The 27,770-nt window shown below is 42.3% G+C and overlaps 2 protein-coding genes across 3 annotated transcripts; both read right to left on the bottom strand.

Annotated features, from left to right (window-relative positions):
- Nucleotides 1–1,387: 1,387 nt before the first annotated feature.
- oplah (5-oxoprolinase, ATP-hydrolysing) lies at nucleotides 1,388–12,035 on the bottom strand. Its single transcript, XM_061093739.1, has 28 exons — nucleotides 11,946–12,035; nucleotides 10,704–10,903; nucleotides 10,278–10,469; nucleotides 9,776–9,890; nucleotides 9,226–9,349; nucleotides 8,502–8,697; nucleotides 8,242–8,407; nucleotides 7,954–8,092; nucleotides 7,768–7,835; nucleotides 7,421–7,596; nucleotides 7,185–7,328; nucleotides 6,960–7,072; nucleotides 6,670–6,840; nucleotides 6,443–6,580; nucleotides 6,028–6,166; nucleotides 5,631–5,743; nucleotides 5,351–5,502; nucleotides 5,077–5,237; nucleotides 4,849–4,950; nucleotides 4,592–4,766; nucleotides 4,112–4,296; nucleotides 3,852–3,998; nucleotides 3,614–3,748; nucleotides 3,073–3,222; nucleotides 2,804–2,961; nucleotides 2,540–2,700; nucleotides 1,934–2,031; nucleotides 1,388–1,540 (listed from the first exon to the last, which is right to left on the bottom strand). The coding sequence occupies exons 2-28, from the start codon at nucleotides 10,872–10,874 to the stop codon at nucleotides 1,388–1,390; spliced, it is 3,942 nt and encodes a 1,313-aa protein (XP_060949722.1). The 5' UTR covers nucleotides 10,875–10,903; nucleotides 11,946–12,035.
- A 561-nt stretch (nucleotides 12,036–12,596) lies between these two features.
- Nucleotides 12,597–23,510, bottom strand: shrprbck1r (sharpin and rbck1 related). Of its 2 annotated transcripts, none has more exons than XM_061093851.1 (14): nucleotides 23,086–23,510; nucleotides 22,060–22,234; nucleotides 20,157–20,237; nucleotides 19,782–19,923; nucleotides 19,595–19,685; nucleotides 19,166–19,487; nucleotides 18,505–18,602; nucleotides 18,214–18,384; nucleotides 16,813–16,973; nucleotides 15,963–16,074; nucleotides 15,546–15,725; nucleotides 14,836–14,934; nucleotides 14,130–14,273; nucleotides 12,597–13,947 (listed from the first exon to the last, which is right to left on the bottom strand). In XM_061093851.1, the coding sequence occupies exons 1-14, from the start codon at nucleotides 23,362–23,364 to the stop codon at nucleotides 13,867–13,869; spliced, it is 2,136 nt and encodes a 711-aa protein (XP_060949834.1). In that variant the 5' UTR covers nucleotides 23,365–23,510; the 3' UTR covers nucleotides 12,597–13,866. The 2 variants fall into 2 exon arrangements, with proteins under 2 accessions (XP_060949834.1, XP_060949835.1); XM_061093852.1 differs by having other exon boundaries at nucleotides 20,157–20,234.
- Nucleotides 23,511–27,770: the final 4,260 nt, after the last annotated feature.

Genomic DNA, 27,770 nt, shown 5'->3' with positions numbered 1-27,770 from the left:
CACAGGCCATGGTATCTTGAGATCCCAAAACACACACACACACACGCACAGCTGATTTACATCAACAGTCCAGCAGCCATCAGCCTCCTGCTGCTTCCCTCTGCTGTGACCACTATCCGTCTTTATCAGCGGCCTCCTTACGCATGCCTGCACATCACTCCCTCATCGTCCTCTGCTCCTCACCCACAGATGAGAGGAAGGCACACCTTTTTTTTCGTCCCAACCCCCCACCCAAAACACACCGGCACCACCGTTCTGGATTGTATCTCAACACACCCTGATGAATTTACATGACCGACTACTCTGCCTCATTCTCGGCCTTTGCAGGTTTTGCCCGAAGCTATATGAAGAGTTACAAATAACCTAAATGTAGTGGATATATTGCAGGCAGGTATCTTAATGATTTCAACAACCTCTGATTCCTCCTCAAATTGCCTGAGGAATCATTTGAGCCAAATTGATGTTCATGCTCAATTATTTCCTTTTAATTTCGAGACGTAAAAAAGTGTTTTTACATAATATATACAATATAAACTATTGTGAATATGAACATTGTAAATTGAGTTAAGAAATTATTGCTTTGTATATATCTTTACATGTGTAAAGTTTATTCAACAGATCCCCCTGTGCTATACGAGAACTGTGACAATACTAATATCTTAGGAAAACAAGACAAACATTTCATGGGTAGAAACTGGATTTATTCATCAGTGACAACATCAAGTTGTGCTGTTTGATAAGTTGTTGTTCCAGTTAAACCAGGTTGGCTTGATCCTCTTGAGCGGTTAAACTGGAATTAATGTAAAAACACGTTTTGGTCCTGCTCACAGTGGTGATTATGGGTTCTTGGTTACAAAACATTTACCCTATAATATGTATTAAAACGGAATGGCCGAACACTCAGAGTTGCTGTTAGTTAGCAGCAAACAAATATGATATTGCTGTATTCTACATGTGGCAAGACTGGGGCAGCGGTTAGCACCATCACCACATCGTATTCAAACACGAGCAGCTTAATCTGAGACCAAATTGTCCGTTTGTGTAAATGGGGGCATAAATGGTTGTGGCGACCTCTCCAGCGTGCACCACCACCGGCTGTCCTATCCTACAGGATAAGCTGCATAGATACAGATACTGTAAAAGAGTGTTACTGTAAAACATTTGCTCTTGTGGTGTCAGCCAGCAGAACATGATAAAATGTTGCTCTCCTGCATTGTCGTCTATTTATCAGAGTTATGAGACTATTGCTGCCACTGTTTTCCCTCATTTAAAAGAGTGTTTTTCCATCTTTATCAAACAGCCTCACTCCTGTGCTTTCCTGATCTGTCCCCCCCCCCCTCCTGTGCTTTGTCTGTTCACTCTCTCCTGCTTTTCTTTTTTTCCCCCCTCACACCCCCTCTTGTGCCATTCGGTATTCGAATACGCTGCCCCTCTCCATGAAGGTCTCGTTCAAGCGCCTGCGCTTGGTCTGAGGTTTCGGGTCCGTTTCCTCCTTTCTTCCGTATCCTCCTCCTCCAGGAGTGTAGAGGCAGAACATGTCCTGTTGAAGGAGACACAAACTTTAAGTGGATACCCAATACTTCATCTTTCATTATTCTCTCTGCCTGCCTGGTGGGTTCATACCATTTCATTACATTTTTGGCTGTATATGCTTGGTGGAACAGATGACTAATAAATAATATAACCAATCAGAACCGTTGTACCTCATCAAAATTAAGTAGAAAGTTATGAATTTACCATATCTAACATATAAAGCTACAGATCACAAAAGTTTTTGGGACATTTAAATTTGGAACTTTTACACATCTTGGTTGAACAATTTCTTGCAGCGTGATAAAATTCAGAAAGGTTTTCTTGTCTTAACAAAATTTAAAGATTTTAGTGTTATTCTCAGAGTGTTTATTTCCCCCCCGCACACATTGTGCAGTCTTACCCCAGGCTGGAGGCTGATGCTGGTTTTGGCCCCCAGGTTGAGGACTCTTCCATCGGCCCTGTGGAGCAGGTTCAGCCCGGCTGCACCGTCCTCACCCCCTGACACGGAGACACAGGACTAAGGCATCATTCACACCAACACGTTTGTTTTAAGATGCATCTTTTGCTATATTTAGTTTTCAGCCCCTAAAACTGAAAGTTTGAAAACTTTGGGGTTGGGATGATGAAGTCAACCACATTCGCTTTCTAATTGGCTCTTATCAGTCGCAACTCGACTAGCAGCGGTGAATGCAAACCGTTTCTAACACTTTACGCCAGATAACAGTTCCACCTCATCGGTCCATGAAAAAACAACAGCCCTGTGCTCTTATTTTCAACATTGCTGATTCTTGTTCCTAGAATTTTCTGGTAAGCAACCAAACTCTAGACAATCTGCTTCCTGTTTACACCGGTAGACACATGTCATGGGATTGGTGAGAGTGGAGCCTAACTTTACCTCGTGAAAGAAAAAAACACCACTCACTACTTAGTAAAAACAAAAACCATTGTTAAAACCTAAACAATAACAAAGTCATTCATTGAGGTCGTCTGAAGGTTGAGAGTTTACCCTGGAGGCCGTAGGGGCAGGTGGACCTCCTCTCCGTCAGCACCGACAGAACCACTTTGTTCCTGAACAGAAGTTTGCGGACCACTCCGTCTCCACCGGCGTACTTCCCTGGACCTCCTGAGCCGGGCCGCAGAGAGAAATGCTCTAAGATCACCGGGTACCTGAACACCAGCCAGACGGGAACCAACGTACAGATCAACGATAACAACACGTTCTTTTAAATTCATTAAGCTTCTTTAAGTCAATCTTGAACTGATGTCCGACCTCTTCTCCAGAATTTCAGGGTCAGTGATGCGTGTGTTAGTCATGTGGCTGTGAACACCACTCCGCCCACTCCAGCCTGGCCCCGCCCCTGCTCCCCCGGCAACTGTCTCATAGTAACCGACGTTCTCGCTGCCAAAGGAAATGTTGTTCATGCAGCCCTGATGGGAGCGGGGATGACAAATTGAAAGATTTCAGGTTCCAAAATAGCATTAACCTTGAATTTACTAAAAGTAAAAACATTTCTAAAAGACAAATTAAGCTGTTCTTACCTGTGATGCAGCACACACTTCAAACGCTCTAAAGATGACGTCAACGACTCTCTGGGATGTGAGAACATTTCCTCCGACCACAGCTGCATTCTCTGAAGGCTGGAGGATGGAGCCAAGGGGGATGATGACTTTGATCGGTGCAAGACAACCCTAGACATGACAAAGGCGATAAATTAATAAATAAATATTACAACTGTGTTTAGATTGAACGTGGCCGGGACAAAATTAGAATTAACTATTACAGCATGACGTGTTACAGAGACTTTCACCACATATTTTATAACTGTTTGGCGATATTCATTCATATTGTCACTGTTCTTTACTTGGAAGATAAGTTGGACTTTCAGAAGACATTAAAGCTTATGTAGAAACACAGTGAAAAAAACTTGCAGATTCTGGAATATTTAAGAGACCATGGACAACTTTGTGTCTAGAGAGCCTAACAAATTGAAAGCTGCCCATTGGAACCTTTCTCCGCACAAAACAATGCCTCAACGGATACTTCGACTCCCCAAGTGTTATTGGAATGGAACATGTGAACCTGATTGAGGGGGATGTCCTGTCCCACCATACAGCGCAGGCAGTAGATGAGGGCAGAGAGGGTGATGGCCCGAGGAGCGTTGCAGTTCCCCCACACCTCTGTCCCAGTCCCTGAGAAGTCAAACACCGCGCTGCCCTGCAACGATGGAGGTTTACAAAGTTTAAATCCTGGGTTTTCACTTGGCAAGATAAAGAGATAAAGAGATGAAGATAATGAAGACGAGATTCCCGCTGCTCACCTCTTTTTCATTAATCTGCACCCGCAGTCTGATTGGCGTCCCGTCATCCATGAAATCCTCCGACTCCACCTCCAGGGATCCAGTCTGTTGCCGTCGGCGACGTGCAAAGTCTCTCAGCATGTCCCTCACTGCAAGCTCTGCGTTGCTCTGAAACGGTTACACACAAAAACTGGAGCAGTGAGACACAACCAATGATAAAACACAATACTTTTCAGAATAATATTTTTGTTTTTTACTTTTATTCCGTTTCACACACTCACTTGGATGTACCCCATGTAGGCCTGCACCACCGCCAGCCCGTAGCCATCAATCAACTCCCCCACCAGCTGGCTGCCTCTCTGATTGGCTGCCACCTGAGCCCGCAGGTCTGACAGGTTGTCGTGGAGATTACGAGTCCCAGAGCAGTCTGGGTACTGGGCCGGAGCCATCAGAGCTTTGGTTACAGCTGATATGGAGAAGGAAGGGGAAGCAGCAGGAGGGAGAAAAGCAACAGGGAAAAGAGAGTGGACAAAGAGAAAAGCATGATGAGGAAAAAAGAGAGTGGAGAAAGTGGTGTGAATGTTACAAAAGATGACACTGAACATTAAATCCCATCATTAAGGTTAACTGCTTGGCTCTACTATGCATCCAGTCACTGATTTAGTGCCGTCTCATGGAAGATTCTTTATCTCATGGATAAGATACAGCTCTTTATCACGTCTACTCCTTCTTCTCATCAGCCGCTCACTTTCATCTCTTACCCTCCTCCTGGAACACCCCACCAGTGACGAGTTTGAAGGACATGAAGACAGCGCCCTCCTGCTGAAGCGAGGTGGAATGAGGGGGCATGGAGCCAGGAGTGATGCCACCAATGTCGGCATGGTGCCCCCTGCTGGCTACGAAGAAAACCGGGCCCCTCACGCCTTTTCGAAACACCTGAGAAGAGAAGAAGGAGAAATGAAACAGCGAGAAAGAGATGAGAAAGGGAGGAGTGATACTGAGGAGAGCAAGGACTGACTGGTGTGATGACTGTGAGGTCGGGAAGGTGGCTGCCCCCAGCACACGGGTGGTTACTCAGAATCACATCCCCTTCTCTCAGTTCGTTCCCCAGCGATCTGATCTGCGGAGAGCAAAAGCAGAAAAATGACTTTCCTTTCCCACTCTTCCTAGATCCGTTATGTCGTGTAGCGGCTTTGTTTCTGGGTGCCGTTCTGCTGCTGAAGCAACACAGCTACACATTCCTCACCTGGTACTGGACCGTCTCCTGCATGGCCCCCAGGTGAACGGGTATGTGAGGCGCGTTGGACACGAGACCGCCGTCCGGTCCGAACACAGCGCAGGAGAAGTCCAGACGCTCCTTGATGTTGGTGGAGATGGAGGTTCTTTGGAGAACTCGGCCCATTTGCTCTATAGAGTAAAGATACATGAAACACCTCAATAAGGAGTTAACACTGAAAATTAACCAAAGCTTTACAGATTTTCCCTTCGACCTCATTCTCTCTTGATCTCTCTTGCTCTACCTGCTATGCTCATGAAGCGGTGGGAGAAGATGGAGAGCTGCACGGTGTTGAGCTCGGTGCCCACAGCGCAGTGAGGGTCCGAGCCCACGGAAATGCAAACATCGCCCCCTTCTGTCAGTTGGGCCTCACAGCACGGCTCCACCAGGATGGTGCTGATGGAGGAAAGAGCAGAGGAAAACTGTTAATGAACATTTATACATTAGCTGAAAGCGGACATTCTAATCAACGCCCCGAGAATGTAATAAACATACTGCAAGTATTTTAGTTTGAAAATGCATGCCTGTTCTTATCAATAATAATAGCAGGTCCCTGGATGCTGTGACCAAACGGCAGCTCCTCCCATAGAAACACGCTGGTGTCCAGGTAACCGTCCTCAAAGTAACACTTGGTCATCTAAACAGAAGAACAGGGATAAAATAATTATAACCACAATACAATAGCTGTGTCCAGAAAGAACATTTCCATTTAATCATAACTTGGGCTTTTCTAAATGTATTTGTATCTGTTAAAACTTAAAATAAATATTCGTTGACTTGTATTGGTGTACTTATTGTTGAATAAAAAGAAAATGGTAAAAAAAAAAAAAAAATTGTAGAAGATGGTTCCATTGTATGTCCATACATGTCTGTATATACAAAATATTCAAGTTTGTGTTTCTGTGAAGTGAGTCCACACACCGTGACAGGCTTGGTATCTCCCGGTCCTTTCTTTGGTTTATATACTGACTTGATACCAGATCGTCCACAGCCCCTCACTCTGATGTCATCAACCATGATGGTTCTGTCCGGGATGGTGAATCCAAATTCCTTCAAATAACTAGAGAGGACAAGGAGGTTTGTGACGTAAGAGATGCAGATTAAAGCGGAGAAAGTAAATCATGAGTAGTGTCAATAAATGTCCACAGTTCCACAGCTCCACAGTTTACTAATCTTATCTTCTATGGAAAAATGACACATTAACTTACTGCTGTGTCTCCCTACACACTGTGAACATAAGGCTTGAGGCATGAAGGAGCCAAAGTGAACGAGGCAATGATTTATTCACTTATCACTGAGCACAGTGAACGAACAGGGGAGTGAACCATGCACGAACCGTTTAGTGAAGGCGCTGTGGAAGTCTCCAGCTCGACAGGACTTGGCATCGCTGGGGTAACCGTCAGCGGTGACCATGAGCGCACAGTCGGTGCCCTTATAGCGCAGGTGGAGGAAAACCTCAGTGGTGATCTGACCGCTGGAGAGGACAGGAAACACACTGCTTTAGTCTGGCGTGAAAGTGTGAAGATTAACGGGTGGTTAACCCTGTGTTCCGTGGGGGCTGACCTGTCGAAGCCACGTGCACAGAGAGTGTCATGGCAGCGTTTCGAGAGCTGCCCCACCCGCCGGTCGAGATCGCGGAAGCAGCTCTGATCATACTGCAGCGAGCACGGCTCCTGCACCTCCTCCACCACATCAGCTAGAGCCAGGCCGTAGGCTGAGAGCACGCCACTGTACCTGCGAAACGCACACGTACATGTTAGTGCCACACCCCTGTCTGCTTCTCTGGCTCTACTGAACCAGAAAACAATAATTTGATATTTCACATGCATGATGCACCCAACTGTCAACCTTACTTATGTATGAAGACGGTCTTCATCCCCAGGGCTCGAGCAATAGCACACGCATGTTGTCCACCTGCACCCCCGAAACATGCCAACACATGCTTAGATGTATCATGACCTTTAGCCTGTGAAGGCGTTATATGTGGGAGAGAAAAAATTATTATGATTTTTCCACAATTCCCTATTTTAACCTGATATAATATTAATAGTTCAACTAGCTTGAGCAACCCTAATGACCTGAGTCAGAGCTCTGATTGGCCGGCACATGGCCTCATTGGCGACACGAATGAATCCCATGGCAACCTCCTCCACGCTCATCCCCGACTGGCTGTTTGGCAACCCAGGGTTGTGTGAGTGCTTGGCTCCATTTGTGTCAACCTTCTAAACAGAAACACACGTTAGGTTCATCATTAGCATTATCCCATAGAGAAGGAAATTACAGCTCTACGGAATAGTTCAGCAAATATCAGTGCCTGGGACTGGTTGGAAGACAGGAAGAGGTTGATCTCTTGGGTGAGGTGACGGAAATGCTTCATGGTCTCCTCCAATGACAGTGGCTCGTTCTCACCGGGCCCAAAGATCTTTGGGAAGAAGGACGGGAGGAGTCGCCCAAGTGCTAAGTTTGCATCAGTCACGGTCAGAGGGCCACCTAGGACAACACCACAGAGAATCAACTACAGCCCTGTTTCACAAAAACGATGTTATTATGGTTTTGTACGAGATGCCTAATTCATAATAATAGATTTTGATTAGATAATGTTTTAAAGAGTGGATGAAACTACGGAGGACGGGCAAAAGTGACCTGCATATGTATAGTTACCTTTTCTGTAGCAGGCCGGTCCTGGATGTGCACCTGCAGACTCCGGCCCAACCACAAACATCCCTGATCTGAGAAATTAGAGGAAAGGATAGAAATACGGCGGAAGGAGAGAGAGATTCATTATGCATGTCGGAGCACAGGACCTGCTAATCATAATAAATACAAATATGTACGATAAACACGGACCTGAAGAAGAGTCGCGACCCTCCTCCTGCAGCCACGGTGTTGATGTCCAGCTGTGGCGCTTGCAGGGTGACTCCAGCTGTGGTCGCCTCAAACACGTGTTCATACTGACCAGCGTATCGACTCACATCTGTAGAGGTTCCTGCAGGGTAAGAAAACAGAGAGTTTTTAGGAATATGATATGATAAAAGAGTTTATAAAATTGACTGGTGTTATGGCAAGAAGTTCCTTCCATTGTTTGTGTGCTCAGTGTTTGCTTGAGTTAAAAGATTTAATATTCCCTCGACTCACCGCCCATGTCAAAGCCAATCACAGGCTTTTTCTCCATCTGGTTGTAAGAGGTGATGGCGTATCCCACCACCCCCCCTGCTGGGCCCGACAGAACGGCCCGCGAACCACAGAACTGCTCCATGGGGGTCAGACCTCCATCTGACTGCATGAACAACACGTCCACGCCCTGAGGTCAGAGGAACGTAAGATATCAGTTCAGACGAAACGGCATCTGAAATTTACAGTCAAAACACAAAAAGATGTTGATGTGAGGGTCGCACCTTCAGGCCGCCCTTGAAGCCAGAGGTGAAGCCTTTTAAGTACTGGCGGATCTTGGGTGTGAGGTAGGCGTCGGCACACACAGTGTAGCCCCGGGGCACGGCCCGCACCATGGGCATGACCTCGCTGGACAGAGACACCTGAGTGAAGCCCAGAGAGCGAGCCAGGGCGCCCACTGCTTTCTCATGATCCGACCATCTGAAGGAAAAACAAATGTGGGATGTAAGTCAATCCTAAAGCTGTTACACTTTTTCACGACCGCTTTGTTTGTCTTATCACTAAAAACCTCTGGAATTTAATGTAAAGATGTGTATTTTTTTTTTAACATGTAGGGAAAATGTTGAAAAAAATTGAAACTTCCTATTTTAACCCAACCAAAGGAACTTGAGGTAAAACCTCCTCAAATAGTTTCTTCAATTGTCTTTAAGTCACAAGTGGGAGTAGACTTGAAGGAAAGGAGGGAGGGATTGGAAGAAAAATGTGAACTCACACCTCCTATACATGTAGAAACCTATACATTAAAACCTGTTAACATTAACTTGTTGAGTGTACTGATGTAAACAAGGAGACAGTGCACAATGTAACATGAAGACTCTCAGATTTAAAAACGCCCTTAGAGAGAAGTGAGCATTTTTTTGACAAATAGAGATAAGTAAAGAATAAACAAAGTTTGAGTAAATATGAGGCTGTGTCCATAAAGGAAGACAAACAAGTTGTACTACTGACGTGTACGAGTGTAACAGGAGGACGGCCACACATGTGATCCCACGAGAAAGAACTCCTCTCAGGTCTTTCTCCACACACTCGAGATCCAGCTCCTTCCACAACTCAAGAGAATCACCAGTGCTGCCTGAGGAGAACCAGTAACACAGGTTTTTCATTAGTAAACTAGAAAATACAGAAAGTAGAGATACTTCAGTCAGTTAAGTGGTGAACTGCAAGTAATGAGGATAAAACATAGCACTTAAAGGAGACACATTCTGCTAATATTCAGGTTCATAATTTATATTTGGGGTATTACTTGAAATCTTGCTCAAATGATCAGAAAACAAGCTTTTCTTGTTCTGCTCATTGCTGCAGCTCCTCTTTTCAGCCTCTGTCTGAAGCACGTGGTCTTAATTCCTGTCTCTTTAAGACATATATCAAACAACAGGAAAGAAAAACTGAAAACGGCATCTTATGTTTCCTTTAATATAAATTCAAAGTGGGTAAGTTTGGGATACAACGACCGAATCTTGAGCTGATAAAAGAGAACTCGTAGGCGTGTTATATGCACCTGTCACAATACGTCTGGAGTCTTTCCGGGGAAGCTGGCAGCCATCTTGGCTCAGGACGACTCGCTCGTCCACCTCTATTATCTCCTCGTACAACACATCAGGCATGGCAACCTCCTGGTAAAACACACGCCCTGGTTAAGGCAATTTCCAAACAGGTGGACCGAGAAGACAAGCATCGGACTTACAGTACGTTCTAGTGTTACAGAGATAAGATTGAACACAACATATCAGAAAATGCATACTAGAGATACATGTATGTTAATGATCCAGTGATAACACTGAACATTATTACACGTATGCTATTAACAGAATATCAGCTTCATAGATAAGTAACCACTTCATCAACGGGTGAGGGGGCAAATTCCAAGACCTGCCCCCAGGGTCTGTACACAAGGTAATAACTAATCCTCATGCTGCAGGGTCCGAGCGTATCCCTGTATCCAGGCAACTCCAGGGCACCACATACAGTGCGGTACAGTTCCACCAAGAGAAATGACAAACCAGATCAAACAGCTTGGGCCTGGCCTGCGTGCCGATGTGCAGCAAGTCCTTGAAGCCCTTTGTGACCAGGAGCGCCGTCCGCTCGCCCTCTCGCTCGAGCAAAGCGTTGGTCGCCACCGTTGTGCCCATTCTGATCCAGCCAATCACAGAGGTGTCGACAGGCTGCTCGCGAGGAAAGACTCGGCCAGTTTCCTGTTAACACATATATATCACATACGTTTCTATAGCGACTGTTTTGATGTAAATGCAACGTTAGAAATGATTGCATATGTGTTTTTCTCCTCTGTGCATTATCATATTAGACTAGACTACTAGACCTCAGGAAACCCACAAGCTTAGAAGAAACACATTATAACCATAAACTGCCATTAATGTTTTTTAAGAGAAGAGTGTGTTTTATCCCATCCCTCCATCTTGTCATATTACCTCCTCCAGGACTCTGCGGATCCCCTCAGTGGGAGCGTCCTTGTAGTTCTGGGGGTCTCGGGACAGCAGCTTCAGGACTCTCTCTCGACCATCAGGCAACCGGGCGAACACGTCGGTGAAGGTGCCGCCCCGGTCGATGGCAAAGTCGAATTTCCCCTTAGTCTCAGCCATGGTTGGAAGACGTTAAACAACTCCTGAACCTGGGAGTCAGAGAGGGCGGGTAGTGAGAGACTGACTATATTCACTGTCAAGTGCAAAGACATCATCCGTCTACAGCCCCCCCGCCCGCCCCCTGTCTGTCTTATGTAAACCAGATGTTCTGTACTCTCTCCTGGGCTCCTTATAGGACTTTGCACTGACTTCCATTCATTGTGAACAGCCTAATAAATACCATATCCCTAACTTTAACCAGGACCAGTTCATGACCAACCCTGAACTTATCCCTTACCTCTAACCTTAACCAGGAGCACAGAAATGACATCTAGCCTCAATAGGACTGGCCTTTGGTCTCAAAGATGTGTACTGGTCCACAAATTATTTTACTTCTATTAGTGAGGACACTTTGGCATCTTGATGCATTACCAGAATGCCTCACCTTAATCTAAAACTAGTATCAACCCTTAAAGCAAGACCTTACCCTCGATTTGGCCCTTTTAAAAAAAGTGGACAAAATGTCCTCTCAAAGATGTATTATTAGAAAGTACAGTTACTTGTAGGTAGAGCAGGTAGTGGTTAACGTCAATCACACACACGCTCCTGTCAATACTTCATCTGAGCTTCTCCTTATTACCACACACTTTAAGAGACTGATTGACTATTTTTCTACATTTTTAAAAAAACTTGCCACAACCGTGACATTAAAACATGCAGAGATTGATTTAAAGTGCAGGTTTAAATTGTAACTTCTATGCACGAAGACACTAATGCTCCTGATAACAGTAACTTTAAAACAACGTTGCAGCGTTAAGGAAACACTCCGAGCAGAGCCTGCAGGTCCCAGATGAAGCCTGCAGGGGAATTCCTCACCGCACTGAAGTAAAGAGCAAAGCATCTGAAACTCGCTGTGAATTCTGCAGGATTTCTTCTTCCTTTGCTGAGACACCATCAATACTGAGACTTTACATGACTGATAGAAAGATCTACGGTGGATCCGTGAAGGCTGCAGCTGCTCCCGGTTACACGTCGCTCACTGACATTTGGCGGCGAAGCATGAACATCTCCACAGCGACATGTTCTCCTCACCTGTCCGCCCCGGTGCTGCGCTGCCCGGCTGCTAGTCCTGTGATAATCCGGCGAAAGTGTCCGACCCGCCGTTCCTCAGCTCTCCTCTGCTCGGTGTCTTTACGACAGTGGTAACCAAACCGGTGGAGCCCCCTCTGGATGGGGTGGTTAAACTCCGCCCCGCTGCGAGGAGCCGGTGGGGTGAAAAAACAAGCAGCTCTGTGTGCAGGAGATGAATGTGCACACGGATGAAGTAACCCGATTATATTACTTTTGATATATTCATTTAAACACATATACTTATTTAGATATTATGGAAAATATCAGCATATGTTTTTAATAGCTTAAACCCCATGACTCAAAATTACGGAAGAGAATTCTGACTTTAATCTCAGAATTCTGACTTTAAACTCAGAATTCTGATTTTAATCTCAGAATTCTGACTTTATACTCAGACTTTTTTCTCAGAATTCGGACTTAAATCTCATTAAAAATGTTCTCAAATAACAGTGAGGCTTTCAGAATAAACAACCACTGATGATTAATACAAAAGCCTCCTTAATGTTGAAAAAGTCATTTTGGAATATAAATAAATATCATCACATATATGAAGACATGGGCATGGGGAACAGATTCATCAAACACAAAGATGTTGTCAAGACACAAAGAAAGTGAGTTTTAAGGTTATTTATTCATCATTAAGGCACAGTAGTACACCAGTAACACAGTGCTGTGCACACAAGTAACAGTGAGGGAAGTCGCCATGGCTTCTCAGTGCAGGGGCAGTAGTGTGGTTGAGGGCATACTGTTGTGTTTGGAGTTCATTTTATGTTTTGTCCAGTGAACACAAAGTGCCATTTGTGAGGACGGTTACATGAATTAGAAAATATTCCAAACATCAGGATGGCTACAAACTTTTCACATGCCATTAAAACCAGTTAAGTAGGCCAACGAGTATCACCACATGCACCCCATTGTATACGAGTTCCTTAACAGGGATCATGAGCTTATCGACAAAACATTTTAACGCGTGCCTCCTCGGACAGAAACATATTCCAGTATTGCCATTATTAACTGACTATTCCTGTTTATATATGGGAATCTTCCATCTATTGATGATGTCACGATACAATACTCAACTGTTCAGCAGCGCATGAAAACAGCCACTGTGACCTTTAACCCCTCCACAGAAGTGGAAGACAAACATTGAAGTTTCGTTCCACTCTATAAGTCAGACGCTTCAACAGCAAATCAGAATCAGACCTTTTCAATTTCTTTGGTGACAAGGCAAACACACAACTCACACACAGACACAAAAAAATATACTATCTATAATATACTCTTGTTAGATCTATCTCAATGCAGAAAATTGCACATCAGAGACACAACAAGGATTTCAGAACTTTTCCCAGACAATGTCACTATGAACACCCTGCTACAGCTGTTGTGCACAACAATAAGGTCACTTCAGTTTTAAGCATCCTGGTACGAAGCTACCAAAACAAAACAAAACAACACACCTGGATCTCTACCTCTGCAGTGCAATCATTTTGAAAAGGCACCACATGCGAAAAACAATATAATACTCTTTCTCTGCATTGTTCTGACCACATTTATCATCATTACAGATTTAATTTAAGCTAAACATGGAATCGTTGCAATCACACAGATTGTGTTTCCTTGTTGGTGAGAGGCAGAGCTAAATGTCAACATGTTTATTATTATTATTCCGGCCGTTCTGATTACATTGCAGAGCTGAGGGCACAAATTATTTGGCAGTATGTGATGGTGAGAAATGTGCAGAGAGTTTCTCCAGTTATAAAAAGTACAACAAACCTGTAACAGTCAACTCAGTTGTGTCCTGACATGTACCTTCTTTAGAGATTATTTCAGATTCAGTCTTTCATTACTTCCGTCAGTCTGAGCATCAGTCTGGGGATTCTCAGTGGCAGTTTTGACATTTCGGATGACATTTCTGATTGTTGACATTGCAGTGACATCCTCCACTGGTGTCTCCAGGACCCTTGGAATTAAACAGAGTGAGAGTTGGAAAGATGTTAATCACATTTTGGATGGATTTCTCTCTGGATTTTCAGTATTTCTTTTTAGAGAATCTGTCGATCAAGGTTCATAAATCAACCAAAAACAATTGGCTTCTACATCTCTGTACAAGCCAAAAACAGAAGCAAAGCAAAGAGTCCTTACCTGCGGCCCCCAGCGGGGTCCTCTGGTTACCCAGCATATCTCAGTGTGACAGACAGTGCAGCGTAGCCAATCACATCCATCCCTCTTCTGCACTATGATGCCACACTGGGGACAGTGCATCGCCTCCCCTGACTGCACCAGAGTCTGTTTGTGAGACAAAGAATGAAAGATGGAATAAGCTCTCTATTAACACGAGTCTCTCAAAATCAGTTGAGGTAAATCTAAAAGGTACATCTTATATTTGCAGCTAAACCTTCAAACAAAACCTTTTATTATTTCAGGCTTGAAATACTCTGTGACAGACATCCCAGGCTCAGTTTCAATGTTTAAGTTATACCCAGTATTTACAGAATAATCAATGTTGCCATGCCAACAAGATGACTGTAGACTTCTCCTTCTAAACACTTAAAATAAGGAATTCTACATGAAAAGTGCCCTGCATAACTTCTGTTATCATTTGGCACGATATAAACAATTTGACTTTTACATATCTTAAAACTAAAACACCATTAAGTCTACTAATACTGTAGAGAGATACACAGCTTAGACGAGATATATCTCTCTTTTCTCTTTCTCTCTAACAGTGTGTGGACAAGCCTCCACTCAGTGAAGGTTGGGCAACACTGCATCACATCAGCTCATGGCCGAAGGCTTCAGTTACTTCATCAGGTTACTGGCATTATGACAAAAGCCTAAAACAGCTCACCTTGAGTAGATGAGTCGTCCTCCTTGCAGCAGAGTCATTTATAGCCCGGGCTGCGAGATCATCCTGGTATTGTTTACAGTTCATTCCCTCGTGAATTGCCTGTAGCCACATAGAAGGAAGAGCAGAAAATGAAAATGTGATAGTACTTGTTTTTATACAGTATAATAGGTGTCCTGGCTACTAGAGATGTGATTCTTCTGGCTCTGATGAGGGAGGTATAATAACCCGAAAAGAACAATAACATGTGGAAAGTGCAGTTAAAGACACAGGTCTGCTGATGCTTTGAAAGCATCAGGGATTATAACCAATAAAGAGTGAACAGTAAACCGTGTTTCAGGAAACCTCAAAGACTGGATCTGTACTTTCAGGGTGAGAGAGGGTGAGGGCGTTTGCAGCATGTTGTCCAAATGTTCATATCCTGAAATATGCAGCTTTATCTCAACACATACAACGTTCCCAAAGGCTCATTTAATCTTGTACAGTCATAACTATTCACTCGCCCTGACTTTTTAAATCACTATTTTCCCATTAATGGTGACACAATGTCAGTCGATTCAAACCACTGCTTGTACATTGACTACCAGGTAGCAGTGTGTGTTGGTGTCCTTGATTTCGTATCAATCCTGGTATCGCGAATAGCAAACACAAAGGCAATTTCCTAGAAATTATGATTCTAAGTATATAATCAAACTACTGTATGCATTTCTTACTTTACAAATCAGACAGTTGTGTTTCCCGCAGACAGGGCAGTGGAAGACATTGACCGTGTCCTCGTACACGCACCAGCCCCGACAGTCGGCGGTGGCACAGTGGTAGCTGCCCTCACATCGAGACTCTGCCACTGAGAGGCCTCTCTGCAGCCAGCGCTCGTACTCCTCCGCTGGCACCAACTGAGACGCAGAGAGGTGAAGAAAACATAGTTACTATACATAGTAAGAATGTTATACACAAGATGGCAGTATATCATGGTAAGAATTAATTCTATATATGTATTCTATTTTGAGCTTATATTTTGCTTTCACATATTGGCTATAATTTACACACACACACACAGTCTGTAAAGTTTGACTTCTCTTTTTTTATTTTTATATTCCACTGGAATAAATTTCAAATCTGGTGCAACTCACAGCTCTGATCTCCCTCTCCTGCAGGGAGCAGGTGCAGGAATACGTCTCATCTCTGTAGGGGCACGACACCTCGGGCTCCTCGCTCAACATGATGACCGAGCGCAAACAGTCTCTGGTTGAGCAGACACACAAGCACCAGCACAGACAGGTTTGAATCATGAGACAAGTCCAGGACACTCAAACACTTACTCTTCCTGCTCGTAGAAGAAGCAGTTAAATCCACTTTTCCTTTTGCCATTTTGCTCCCTCACTTGACACAAGACCACCTTTACACCATCAATCTATTACACTTTACAAAATAATAACGTAAAGCCCGATGCAATATCATTAAAACACAAAATTGTTGAAATATAGTTATTTTAAAACTAAAACTACTTAAGTAAAACTTAAATGCAACATAAGTCAGTTTACCTGTGGTTTTCAATTCCAGTTATAAAAAAGCCTGCAAACATTAGAGCTTCCTCATTTTCACAGTGACTGCAAAGTGCCGACCGTTACACACAGAGGTGGGCGTGTCCTGATATGTGGCTGCTTGAATACCAAAGGTTTAGGAGAGATGGTATTTATACAAAGTATTAAGAGGGGAAGTTTGTCTAGGCAAATACTCAATTCATGGAAAATGGGTCTCAAGCCACTGGCTGTGGCCGACACAGAGACATAAAAAGAATGAAATCTGACTTTTGTTGCGTTTGGTTCTTTTGACTATGCATTGGTCTCATTCTTATAGGGGCGTTGGCAACAAGCCATAACATTCAAGTCATAATGACCCAGCATGCACTTAAAATGTTTTATTACCTTCCCTCTCCCTCTTTTTTTTTTTAAAGATTTCTACCATTCTCATGATTCTTACCTGCAGAAGCAGTGCAGACACTCCCTCAGCAGAACGCCCTGTCCAGGCTGCAGGTCCACGTAGCAGATCCGACAGTCCACGGACTCCGGGTTCGGCACCAGATCTTGGTCATCAATCCTCATCAACCGAGCGAAATTCTCTCGGCGCTCCTGTTCCCTCGACTGAGACAAGGAGCAGTGGTCATGGGAGGGTTAAAGGTATATTCCACAAATAATATCTCTTGAATTTAGTTAGACAGGCATCTACCCAACAAAACACACAAGCGCACGAGCTAAGTGCAGGCACGCTCATTCATGCAGACACAGACATTGTGTATAAGTATTTTATTATCTGTTTCACAGAGTATATACAATTTGACAGTGCAAAATTTTAAACTAGGGTATTGCATTCAATTTACCTCATCCCACAATTTGTTCATTAAAAAGCCACTGATGTCAAGAGTCAACAGTGACCATGATTAAAACCCAACTGGATGGTCAATACAAAGAAAAAAAAAAGACATTCATAGTCTTATCATCAGGACCTGATTGATTATAATCAACATACGTTCATCATTATTGTTTATGTGACAAAAAAAGACCCTAATATTGGTTTTAATATTTAAATTAATATTCAATACTGGTTTTCTTTTACCATGTCAGTGTTTGCACATCTTTTCATAAAATGTGAAGTCACATCTTCTCATACAGTTTCTCTACTGTAAGAGATCATGATCATGCAAAATCGTGGAGTCGAGGCTGCACTTTCACTTGTGTTATTTATTTGGGCAACATTAGGTAGAAATAAGTCTGCAGTGGTATAAGTGCATGTCTTGGCTTGGTAAGCTACATTCAACTTGAGAAAACTCACAACAGTACCATACGCTTTCAATTCAAACATATCTGCAGACGTGCATAGACACAAAGGCTTGTGCATTAGATTTCTTGTGTCATCGAAAATTGAGTGCAATCGAAACGGCGCTACACTTTCCGACTGTCAGCGAGTGTCGTGTGCCTGTGTCTCTGTGTGCTCAGTAGTCCTGGTCCAGGTTAAACAGGAGTGAGTTGTTTTGAGCCCCAGCGCTCCTCAGCACCTCTCTTCTCCCTTTCTCCTTCAAAAAAACAGAGACAAAAGAGAAGAGAGTCAACCTGAGAGAGCCTGAAAAGTTTCTATTTAAATTTTCGGCTTTGAATCAATTTTTACACTTCTCTTCTCCCTATAATTTTTTTTAGTAGTCGTCCAATTTTTCAAATGTTATTTGACTAAATTTGCAAAAAAATAAAAATTTTAACAAAATCGAGGCATTTTTATTCCAGGTATACATGCGTGACACAAGCTGTTGTTACATGCATACAGGTGTGTTATTGTATGCAGATGTCGTACTGTTCGTGCATGTTACACTCTGAAGTGTGTATTTCCTACCTGCTGGTACTGTCTGATCGCCTCCTTCTCCTGCTGGATGCGCCGGAGTTCCAGGGGGTCCGGTCGATAACCCCCCGGGATGACGTAGTTCTCCGGCCGGTTGGTACTGCAGATCTCACAGCCCGGCCGAGTCGGTTTGTTAATGTAAGTGCAAGAGGGGCATGACCAGCCCTAACAAAAAAGAATAGCACTTTAATTTGTTGCTTTAAAATGTTTGTTGAACTTTGTCATTTATTTTTCGATACATACTTTAATTACAATAGCACAATGGCTGCTGCTGCTGTGTATTACCTTGGTGGAAGATGTGGATGTGGAGGGGCTCAGTGCTTCATTCAGTTGAGGCATCTCTAGGTTGATGAGATCTTTGATTTCACTGATGTTTCCTCTTTCTGAAAAATGACAGAACAAGAAATCGGTAACATCTGAAAGTGTGTGACGTTAGTAAGTGTGTGTATGCGTTACATAACCTTTGACACATGTGCTATATTTAAGTGCAAAATAGGTCTTGAAGACATCAAGCTACATTGTAAAATGTAATACATTATTCTGAATGACTGCTTTTTCTTTGAGTGTTGTGTTGTATAGCTTCTCTACACAGGTCACACAAAAAGTCTCAAATGTGATACTTGAGGCATAGATATAATATATGCATAAAAATGGAAACATTTACTTCTACTTCTTTCTGCTTAATTTAATATGTATTACATTGTACTGTGGATCAAATTAAACTTTTAGTTATTAGAGGAAGTGTCTGCAGGCTGTCTTTCAGAGAGGCCTTCACTCCAACAGGAGTTTGATGAATTAAAAGAAGATTAGAATAAACTCAAAATAAACCAGTGGATTTAAATTTTTCATGAGCATTGACTGTGACGGGGAACAAATTACACTGCTTTAACCATTTGCTGTGCACCGGGTACATCGATCTAACCCACATATTGAAGGCATCACTCACCAGTGTTGCTGCTCGCATGGAGTCTCGGGGGCAGGGTAGTGTACGGCCTCCGGTCCTGAGATGAGGTGCCGTTAGTAGAGGTATGAGGGAGGGGCGGGGTGGGCAGCGACAGTGATGGAGGGTTGAGGAGCAGGGCGCTCTCCTGATCCTGCTGCAGGACTTGGTGTGTCAAGTGGACGTATCGGGCTGACAGGAGGTACAGGAAAGCTGTGTCGCCGTCCTGACGAACGCCGTACGAGGCGAGAGAGCGCTGGTCGCTGCACAAGCACTGGCCGATCACCCAGCGCTGCACCCGCGGGTGGAAGCCGTACTCAAGAAACATCTGAGGAGGTATAGAGTGAAAAGAAGCAAACGAGTGAGAGTGATAATTGAAGAGAGAAGTGTAAATAACTTGGGGATGAAATAGAGAAAAGCTTGAAAGAGGCTAACCTGCTGTTTCAGTGCTGCAGTCGTCATATGAGGGAACACTTTCACAGTGACACAACAGGACGAGGAAGAATCTTCAGCCACAACAGCCAAACTGTTAGAATAAAATAAAAAACAAGCCATCAGACAAAATCTATGACAATTTCTAGTAAAATCATGTTAAAATCACAAATAACAATCAAGGTCCTACTTGATTTCAGAGTCATCATTGTCTCGGGCAAAGGGCTGGATCTTGAGGGCAGTGTGTTTCCGTGCGAGTGTGACAGCGATGAGAGAGGCAGACTGCATGTCACCTGCTTCTATGGCTCGGGTCAGGTCTATGCAGGTTTCCTCTACAGATGGATAAATGCATACATGCACGGGGAAACACAGACAAGCCTACACAGGTGAACATAGGTTGATGGAAAGAGGATGTTTCCATTCCGCCACAGAGCCACTATGGAGCTAACAATGATTCAATGAGTGAATAAAATGAGTGAGCGAATGAGTGAATTAGTTACATCGCATCTAAAGAAGAGATCACATCATGGTTTATATTAATCAGGGAGATGTTCGGTGTACACACCTGTGCGTTGCAAGGCCAATGTGTCCTGACGTTGGAGATCCTCCAGGGGGCGCTGTGGGCCATTATCTTGAGGAGCAACTGCTAATGAAAAATGTTGAAACACCAGAAGTTTAAAGGAAAAACACAACAAATAGACCAAGAGTAAAACCTTCAGATAGACTCTGAAAAAAGATGGATGACATGACTGCTCCCGAAAGTGAAGCTGGAGTGTCTTGATTGTCAAAGACAATTACTTCTCTGGCGCAAGATGGCAGCCTTGAGTTATTTTGGCTTAGCATCTGAACAGTGGGAGGAAATGGTCGATCTTTATCCATGTCTGAAATCTTAAAATATCTTTTTTACGCAGGAATGGTACATTTTATTTAGTTGCAATTCATCAGAAACGACAGTTCCTAGTAGATTCCGTACTATCTTTCGAACCAATCTCATCTCATTTATTTATAGCATCTAATACAGAGTATTAAAGAGTTAAGTTTGACGGCAACTAAATTGAGAGCTACTCTCTCTCTCTCTCGTCACTTACAAAGGGAAATTAGATCAGTTGAAAGAAAAGCTTGTGTCTTGTGCTGCAGGGCTAATTTGTCCAGTACACTGTCACTTCCACATCCTCATGTTGGTTTGAATGTTTAACAGAGAACCACTGCACTTCTTAAACAGGAAATGATCATGTTACTGCATTTAATTATTTACATATTAACTATAATGGGAATCTCCCTGACTGGGAAAGGAAGTATAGGTAAAAACGGTATCCTACTTAATGTATGTATAATATATATATATAATAAGTATTTTCTCAGCTCTTTAAGGCCAGTTAATCTGTAAAAGGAGATTAAAAATCAACTTTGTTAAAACAAAGACCCAGGTTTCATAACCATCCACAGCTGCAAACTGCACAAGTATGTATAAATATCATTATGTTAGCACATAGTTACTATAAAACCTGCTTTATTACCAGATTTAGCATTCAACAATATTTGTATTTACTTTTCGTTATAGTTTTCACTTTCTATTATCTTTCATGTCTCTTACCCTATTGCTTTGACACACGTGAAAGTGTTAGAAATACAATATTATGTTTGTAGGCAAAACACCAGGTAATGCAAATTCCCTCTAGAGTAAAAATATGGAGCTTGCTTACAGTTGTTGAAAAAGTCACTACTGACGTGACCAATCATTGTCCAGGCCAGTGAAAAGCTCCTCTGTTCAAATAAATATGTGACTGAACAGTGTGATACAACAAGCTTGTTTCACAAAAACTGAGTTCACTGCAGGGCAAATTAAATACGACATATGAAAATACACAAGTGTCCAACAATATTTTAAAGTGGGTTTACATGAATACATGATTGTTCTGCAAGAAATTATAAAAGGTTATCCATCTTTCTTCTGTGGCTGCTATCGAACAGAAATGTAAGTGAGACACTTTCATTTTTTGAAAATGTAATAAAAAAAAACAAAAAATATCCCATTGAGTATTCAGACCCTTTACTTAGTTGAATTTTCAATGCAAGCGATTACTTCCTCTGTGCATTTGATTAAATCACACAAAGGGTCAGAATGTGCATATTAAAATAGCCATAGTATTTCTAGTAGCCAATAATCGCACATATCCCAAATTTAATCAAGTGGATCCATCACACGTGGACAGGGATTTAAGGGTCAGTGTTTAAGATTTAGGTGAAAGGGATCTACTGGTAGAAATTGAAGGCAAAATAATCCTTGTGATGTTTTGACTAGTGTATTTCATCTAAATTTGACCTAAGAATTGGCCCTTTATTTTTAATTACTTTACATTTACATCAGGAGCGGGTCCTCTCTATGGAGGCCCCCTCACAACTCTCTATGCAGGAGAAACCCCGGTGAAGGAGTGTGAATACTTCATGAACACATGGTCGGTACTGACCTCTGTGTGCTTCTCTCAGTGATGACAAAACAACAGTCGCCCACTCATTGGCCTCCTGCTCACAGCGGAAGTTGAAGCTGATGCGGTCATGTGGCGGCGCGGTCAAATGCAGCTCGTGGCACTTTGGTGACTTCACTTCATAGTTTACGCTTCTCAAATCAAACTCAGCGACGGTCTGGAACAAAAGGGAACAGAGAGTGAGAGTGAGAGGGAACACCCGGTCAGGTGACATGGGGAGGGAAGATGAATCATTATGTCGTGTCAAAATGGCAACGATGTGTCACTGCATATGTTTAGATGAAAAAACACATAACCCTAACATGTTAAATAATGGTTTATACTATATAATTTAAACTACTAATGGAAAACAATAAAAACTGAGTAGAACTCTTCCTAGTCTCTGGAATGAAATGCATCATATATGAGGTGAATCTTACATTGTTTATTGTTTTTAACTACACACATGCACGAGCCAAATCAGCTCAGCCAGGTAGCATCACGCAATACAGTGTACTGTAAAAAGGTAAACATTATAGAACAATGTCTGTATTTTTTAAATTATTACAATCCAGGCTTTGTTATCAAGTTCCACATTCAACAGAAGTGACAGGAGTAGATTTCTGCCATGAGTTGTGTGCTCTGTTTAGTGGTGGTTACGTGACGGCTGTCTGAATAAGGAACATGTATGTATGTGGTGAGGAACAGAGGGGCCCACAGGGGGGCCCACAGGGGGGCCACACCTCCTTTTAGGTGGGTTAATACAGCCCTGGTGAGAAGCCTAAGACTATAAACTAAAGTTTGTTTTTTTGGTCAATATTTTCACACATCAGTTTGTAAAGTAATACAATATTAAAGAACTTTAAATGTATAGCACTTTTCTTAACACGATTACAAAGTGCTTTACAGAGAAGAAGAACCAAAACAACAATAAAACCACGATACAAATAACTGTACTTATACCAATAGTATAATAGTAATCTACTACATTTCAGTAAACAACAAGCCGCCCAGCCCCTGTGGACTCACCACACTCCGGCCGGTCTCGCTGCTGTCCTGCAGCGACAGGCGGAATTCCCCGGACTTCCCCGGGTCCATGCTGAGCTGCAGGCGGAGGGACTCGTCTCCTGCTCCGGGGAGACACAGCGGCCGGATCCCGGAGTGGCACACGGACACCCGCACGGAGATGAGCACCGTGTGGCAGCCGGGCGGCGGCGGCGAGGCCCCATGCTGAGCGGGGGGGGCGGCGGACTGGTCCGGCGGGGAGAAGCCGGGGGTGTGTGTCCACCCACCCGAGCTCAGCGACATGCCGTCCTCACACGCATGTAGAAAACAAACACACACACGGTTGTTGACGTGTCGTCCCCCTCGGTTTCCTGTGGTTGGTTTTACTCCATTTCCCTGAAACACTTCCTACATAGCGTCTCTCTCTCTGGGTGTTCATCAGCTTCACTGTCAACAGGAAGCCAGGGAGCGTGACGAGTGACTTCACAATGAACTGCAGGAGCGTTCACTTCTCTGTACTTCCGCTTTCGTCAAAGATCCGCCTCACAAATAGTTGTATTTTACTTAGATAGATAGAGTACTTTATTCATCCCCGAAGTATAAATAGTATATAATATAACATAATATATATCTATATATGATAGTAATTATACCAATATAATAGCAGTATATAGTAATAATGGCAGCAACAGTATATATAATTATAATAGTAATATAATAATAATAATTATAATTATAACATTTACACACGTATAAATATGTGTATATAGACTTATATATACAAAAAATATACAGAGTATGATATAATATATGATATATAGTAGAGGTATAAATATAAGTATTTGACTATACAATAGATAATATAATATACTATGAGTGTAAGAATATGTAGACAGAGTGTGCAAAAGACAATATTATTGTATAAAATGATATATAATATCAATAAGGTTTATATTATTTATATATATACTTCCACGCATCAACAACAATAACATCCTCCTTCCATGGATATGATACTTGTCTCATGTCAAGGTTGTTGAAGTCTGCTACTCGTCAGTGGTGATGGAACTACATTACTCTTGGAAACATGCCAGTTGTAGTTTGCACAATTTGCAGCACCTGTGCACGTGTTGTGGCTTTTTGCAGCGCACGTGTTGTCAAATTGATGAAGTAGTTTTTCTTAATTTGCACATGTTTATTTGTCTGTTTGCTTGTGTTTTCTGGATTTTCACGTGTTCTTTCTGTTTGCATGTGTTTCTGTTTTTTTAGTGCGTTGAACTCTCTCGACCAACGTATGTTTTCCGGAATTAAATGTAAGTGTTATTATATTGTACAATCAAGAAATCAATCATGTGGTGTGTTATGATGTAGGAATGGCTACAATATACGTTTATGAATGGAACAAGGGGATTCAATCTTGCCTTTGTTAATTAGTCTTTGATTGGACACACTCCGACTCTTTCCACAGGGACATCTAGTGGCATAAGTAGAAAGACCAGCAGCACCAGTCTCTAAAAGCTGTTATTCTCAAAGTGGGCGTCATATCTGGGGGGTCGCCAAATTGTCGTGGAGATTTTTTTTTTAGAAATACATATAAAAAAACCCTCCACTTAAAGAGCCTATAAATGACGAATATGTACGTATTTGCGTATTGCATGTGCACACATTTGACCACAAAGGGGCAGCAAGGCATCTCATATAGAAACACTTTCTCCCATCTCCCCTTCATAATAATTCAACTGAATTTAATATTAGGAGAAATTGTATTTATTTTTATAAATAAAACTATCTAGTAAGGAAGTCTGATGAATAAGTAGAAATATTGTGAGAGCTACAGAAAATGCCCCCGACATCATAGTGGAACATAAATTGACATGTGACAATTTAGGAATATAAATCCGTCAGCACTGTCCTACCCCAGCTCACAGATAGTGTTAGAAGAGATGTGATGGGTTGAGGTTTTATATATTGTCCAAAGTAGGAGTGGTTGACTCTATTTATGTCCAACCCATGTGGGTTTTTAACCCACAATCCAACCAATATTTACGAGCAGTTGCATCTTTGAATATCAACTATATATTTTCCCTTGTTCCTTGTTGGATGTTGATACTATTGTTGACTCCTTGCACAAATTTACTGTCCTCATGGACCTTGTCTATCGTAGAGATGCGTTTGGTGTCATGAAATATTAATGATTGAGGAACTCGTAAAAACTCTATCCAGATGTTTTTTGTTCTGAATGAAAACCTCACCAGGAAATTCCTTCAATGAAACTGACAGTTTTTTTTAAGTAGAGAGGGTAAACCAAATATAATCAATGAATGTCCCGGCCCACACACTGTGTAGGTCACGAATTAGGAGGCAGTTAACAATATATGCTGTAGCACCGAAGGGGGAATGATTTAAGTCACGGAGCTAAACTGTTAATCATTGTGCGGTTTCACAATCAATACCCACAATTCTCTGGGCTCTCAAAAACCGAGGGAATTTCCTCCTGTTGCTGAAGAAATACCTTCTGTCACTTGCTTCCTCGCTTGTGAGGTCACGATCCCTCAAAGATTTTACACAGAACGTGTAATGAAGCAGGAAGTCTGGCATGAGCCCCATGCTGTGCCTCCACTCACAGAGACACAGATGACACGGGCGAGATGAAGCCATTCAATCAGACGCTGATGAGACCATGACGAAGAGGACATTTTGTCAGATAAAAAACATCTCTGTGGATTTGTCTCTAATGAATAAAACCAACAGTCACATGATGTCTGGGTTTTCAGCTCAGCTACAACCAAACCACGAATAAGCTTTATTTTAAATTTAAATCCAATCCCCTATTATTATTTATGGATGTTTACATGTTGTGGTGAGATTACATGTCCTCAGGTACTTATCACCTCATTATTGCAGCAAGGCACACTGTGTTGTACAATCTGATCACAGTCTATGACGAATTGTTTGTGCAGGAGAACTAAAGTATTGCCCCGAGGATGGAGATCACCACCTGCATCATATCCACTCATAAACAGAGAGGGGATATGATATGCACACATTTTAGAGTTCTTGTAAGAACCATAGCCAAGTTGTAGGCGTTGATTGATTGTAGATGCTGGAGACAAAAGCATGAATGAGAGTTTATGCAGTATATAATGAAAGGAATGATCAGATCGGGACAACTTTGTGAATTTCTCTGAAATGTCTGTAAAATAGTGGAAAATTCTTATCACTATGTACCACAGTGAAAACTAGTGTCATAAGACCTGCTACAAAACCCAAAGGTTTTCAATATACTCTTATAAAAGCCAAACAAAAGTAGCAAATAGTTGAGCTCAGTTTAGGTTTAAAAAAACAATTGAATTAACTTCCAAATACCCCAAACATTTATGTTTATTTATATTTATTTGGCTTCGTAAAGGTGCCATGTAAGGAACTATTTTTGTTTTTTGTTCTCTCCAGAATGAATTAGAATTAAGTCCCTCAATAAAAAAAACTCCAATCTTTAAACTGAGAGGAACAGATCCCCCTCCCAAACCTTTGCTGTATGTTCTGACCACATCGGCTATGTTTGACATCACATGTTTTGACCTTTACACTTTTTGTTGTCTGGCCCAAAGGCAACTTTACATTTGAACAACACAACAGTGTCTGAAATCCTTCTCAGCCTAACCTCTCACTTGTGAGTCATCGCTGTCTCTTCTCCGCACAGGTACCGGTGACATGTGTGACATTTATAGCTTCCACCTCCTTCCTCAGTCTGTTTTATGCCGTGCGTTTTTCTGTCACTAACCGTTCCAGCTATATTGTATTTCAGTTTAGTGCCGGGTGCTGTTTTTATGTCAAAATCGTGTCCTGTGAGTTTTGAAGAGAAAAAGTGAAAGTAGATGCAACCACTAGTGAGCGTTCAAAACATATACATACACATTGTTTAAATAATTTACCACAGATTGCCTCAGACCTTTTTTTGCTATCTTATTTTCAAGAACATCTTTAAATTTTCGTGTTAAAATGTATACGTTCATTTTAAGGAAGACAAAATGTACCAACAGATATTAATATTGGTAGTAAATTTGTTCTTTTCATCATTGTATTTACTTTTTTAATTTTCTAGCAATGAGATAATTTTTCATTATGCACCAACATTTCCCAAAGGTGTTGTTGATGACAAACTTATTTATTTATTTTAAGGAGGACAAAATGTTTAGTCTCTTTCTTCTTCCTTACATTTAGTCTTTTTTAATTCTGTTTTCTACCAACATTTTCCTAAATGTGAACGCTATCGGAAGAAAGACAAAATGTACGCACAGACATTGAATCATAATAGATAATTTCCCATTTAACCTTTCCACTTATTATATTTTGTCTTTGTTTTGTTTTCCAGCAATGAGATCATTTTTGATTACGCATGAAAATGTACCCAAATGTAAGATTTAATCTATTTTTAGGGCCAAAAGAAAAATGTGCAGCTGACAGTGTGTCCAAGAACACACTGAGGTGTTTTTTCTTTTGCAGTAGCTGATTGGGTGCTGGCTGGTCCCTTTGTAATCAAGCGGAATGATGAAAGACTCATCACAAACCACCCACCATAGTCATTGTCTGACCGACCCACTTGAGCCGCTGGGTCTCCCCATGCTCACTAATTCAAAGTCGTCCGTGTGTCAGTGACTCCCTGATGGACTACTCTGCTACGTGACGGACATCAGGAAAACTCCAAAAAG

This window comes from Limanda limanda, chromosome 20 (assembly GCF_963576545.1).
Source record: "Limanda limanda chromosome 20, fLimLim1.1, whole genome shotgun sequence".
In the NCBI taxonomy this organism is placed as follows: domain Eukaryota; kingdom Metazoa; phylum Chordata; class Actinopteri; order Pleuronectiformes; family Pleuronectidae; genus Limanda; species Limanda limanda.
The sequence above is the reverse complement of the archived record's forward strand: the minus strand, read 5'-3'. Positions and strand labels throughout refer to the sequence as shown.

Coding starts and splice junctions, on each gene's coding strand:
- oplah (XM_061093739.1), bottom strand. CDS start 10,874: ATGGCTGAGACTAAGGGGAAATTCGACTTTGCCATCGACCGGGGCGGC. Junction 5,238..5,350: donor CCGCTTCATGAGCATAGCAG/GTAGAGCAAGAG, acceptor TTTACTCTATAG/AGCAAATGGGCCGAGTTCTC. Junction 2,701..2,803: donor CCTGAAATTCTGGAGAAGAG/GTCGGACATCAG, acceptor GCTGGTGTTCAG/GTACCCGGTGATCTTAGAGC.
- shrprbck1r (XM_061093851.1), bottom strand. CDS start 23,364: ATGTCGCTGAGCTCGGGTGGGTGGACACACACCCCCGGCTTCTCCCCG. Junction 16,075..16,812: donor TGTCTGCACTGCTTCTGCAG/GTAAGAATCATG, acceptor CTGCTCAACCAG/AGACTGTTTGCGCTCGGTCA. Junction 13,948..14,129: donor GACCCCGCTGGGGGCCGCAG/GTAAGGACTCTT, acceptor TTTAATTCCAAG/GGTCCTGGAGACACCAGTGG.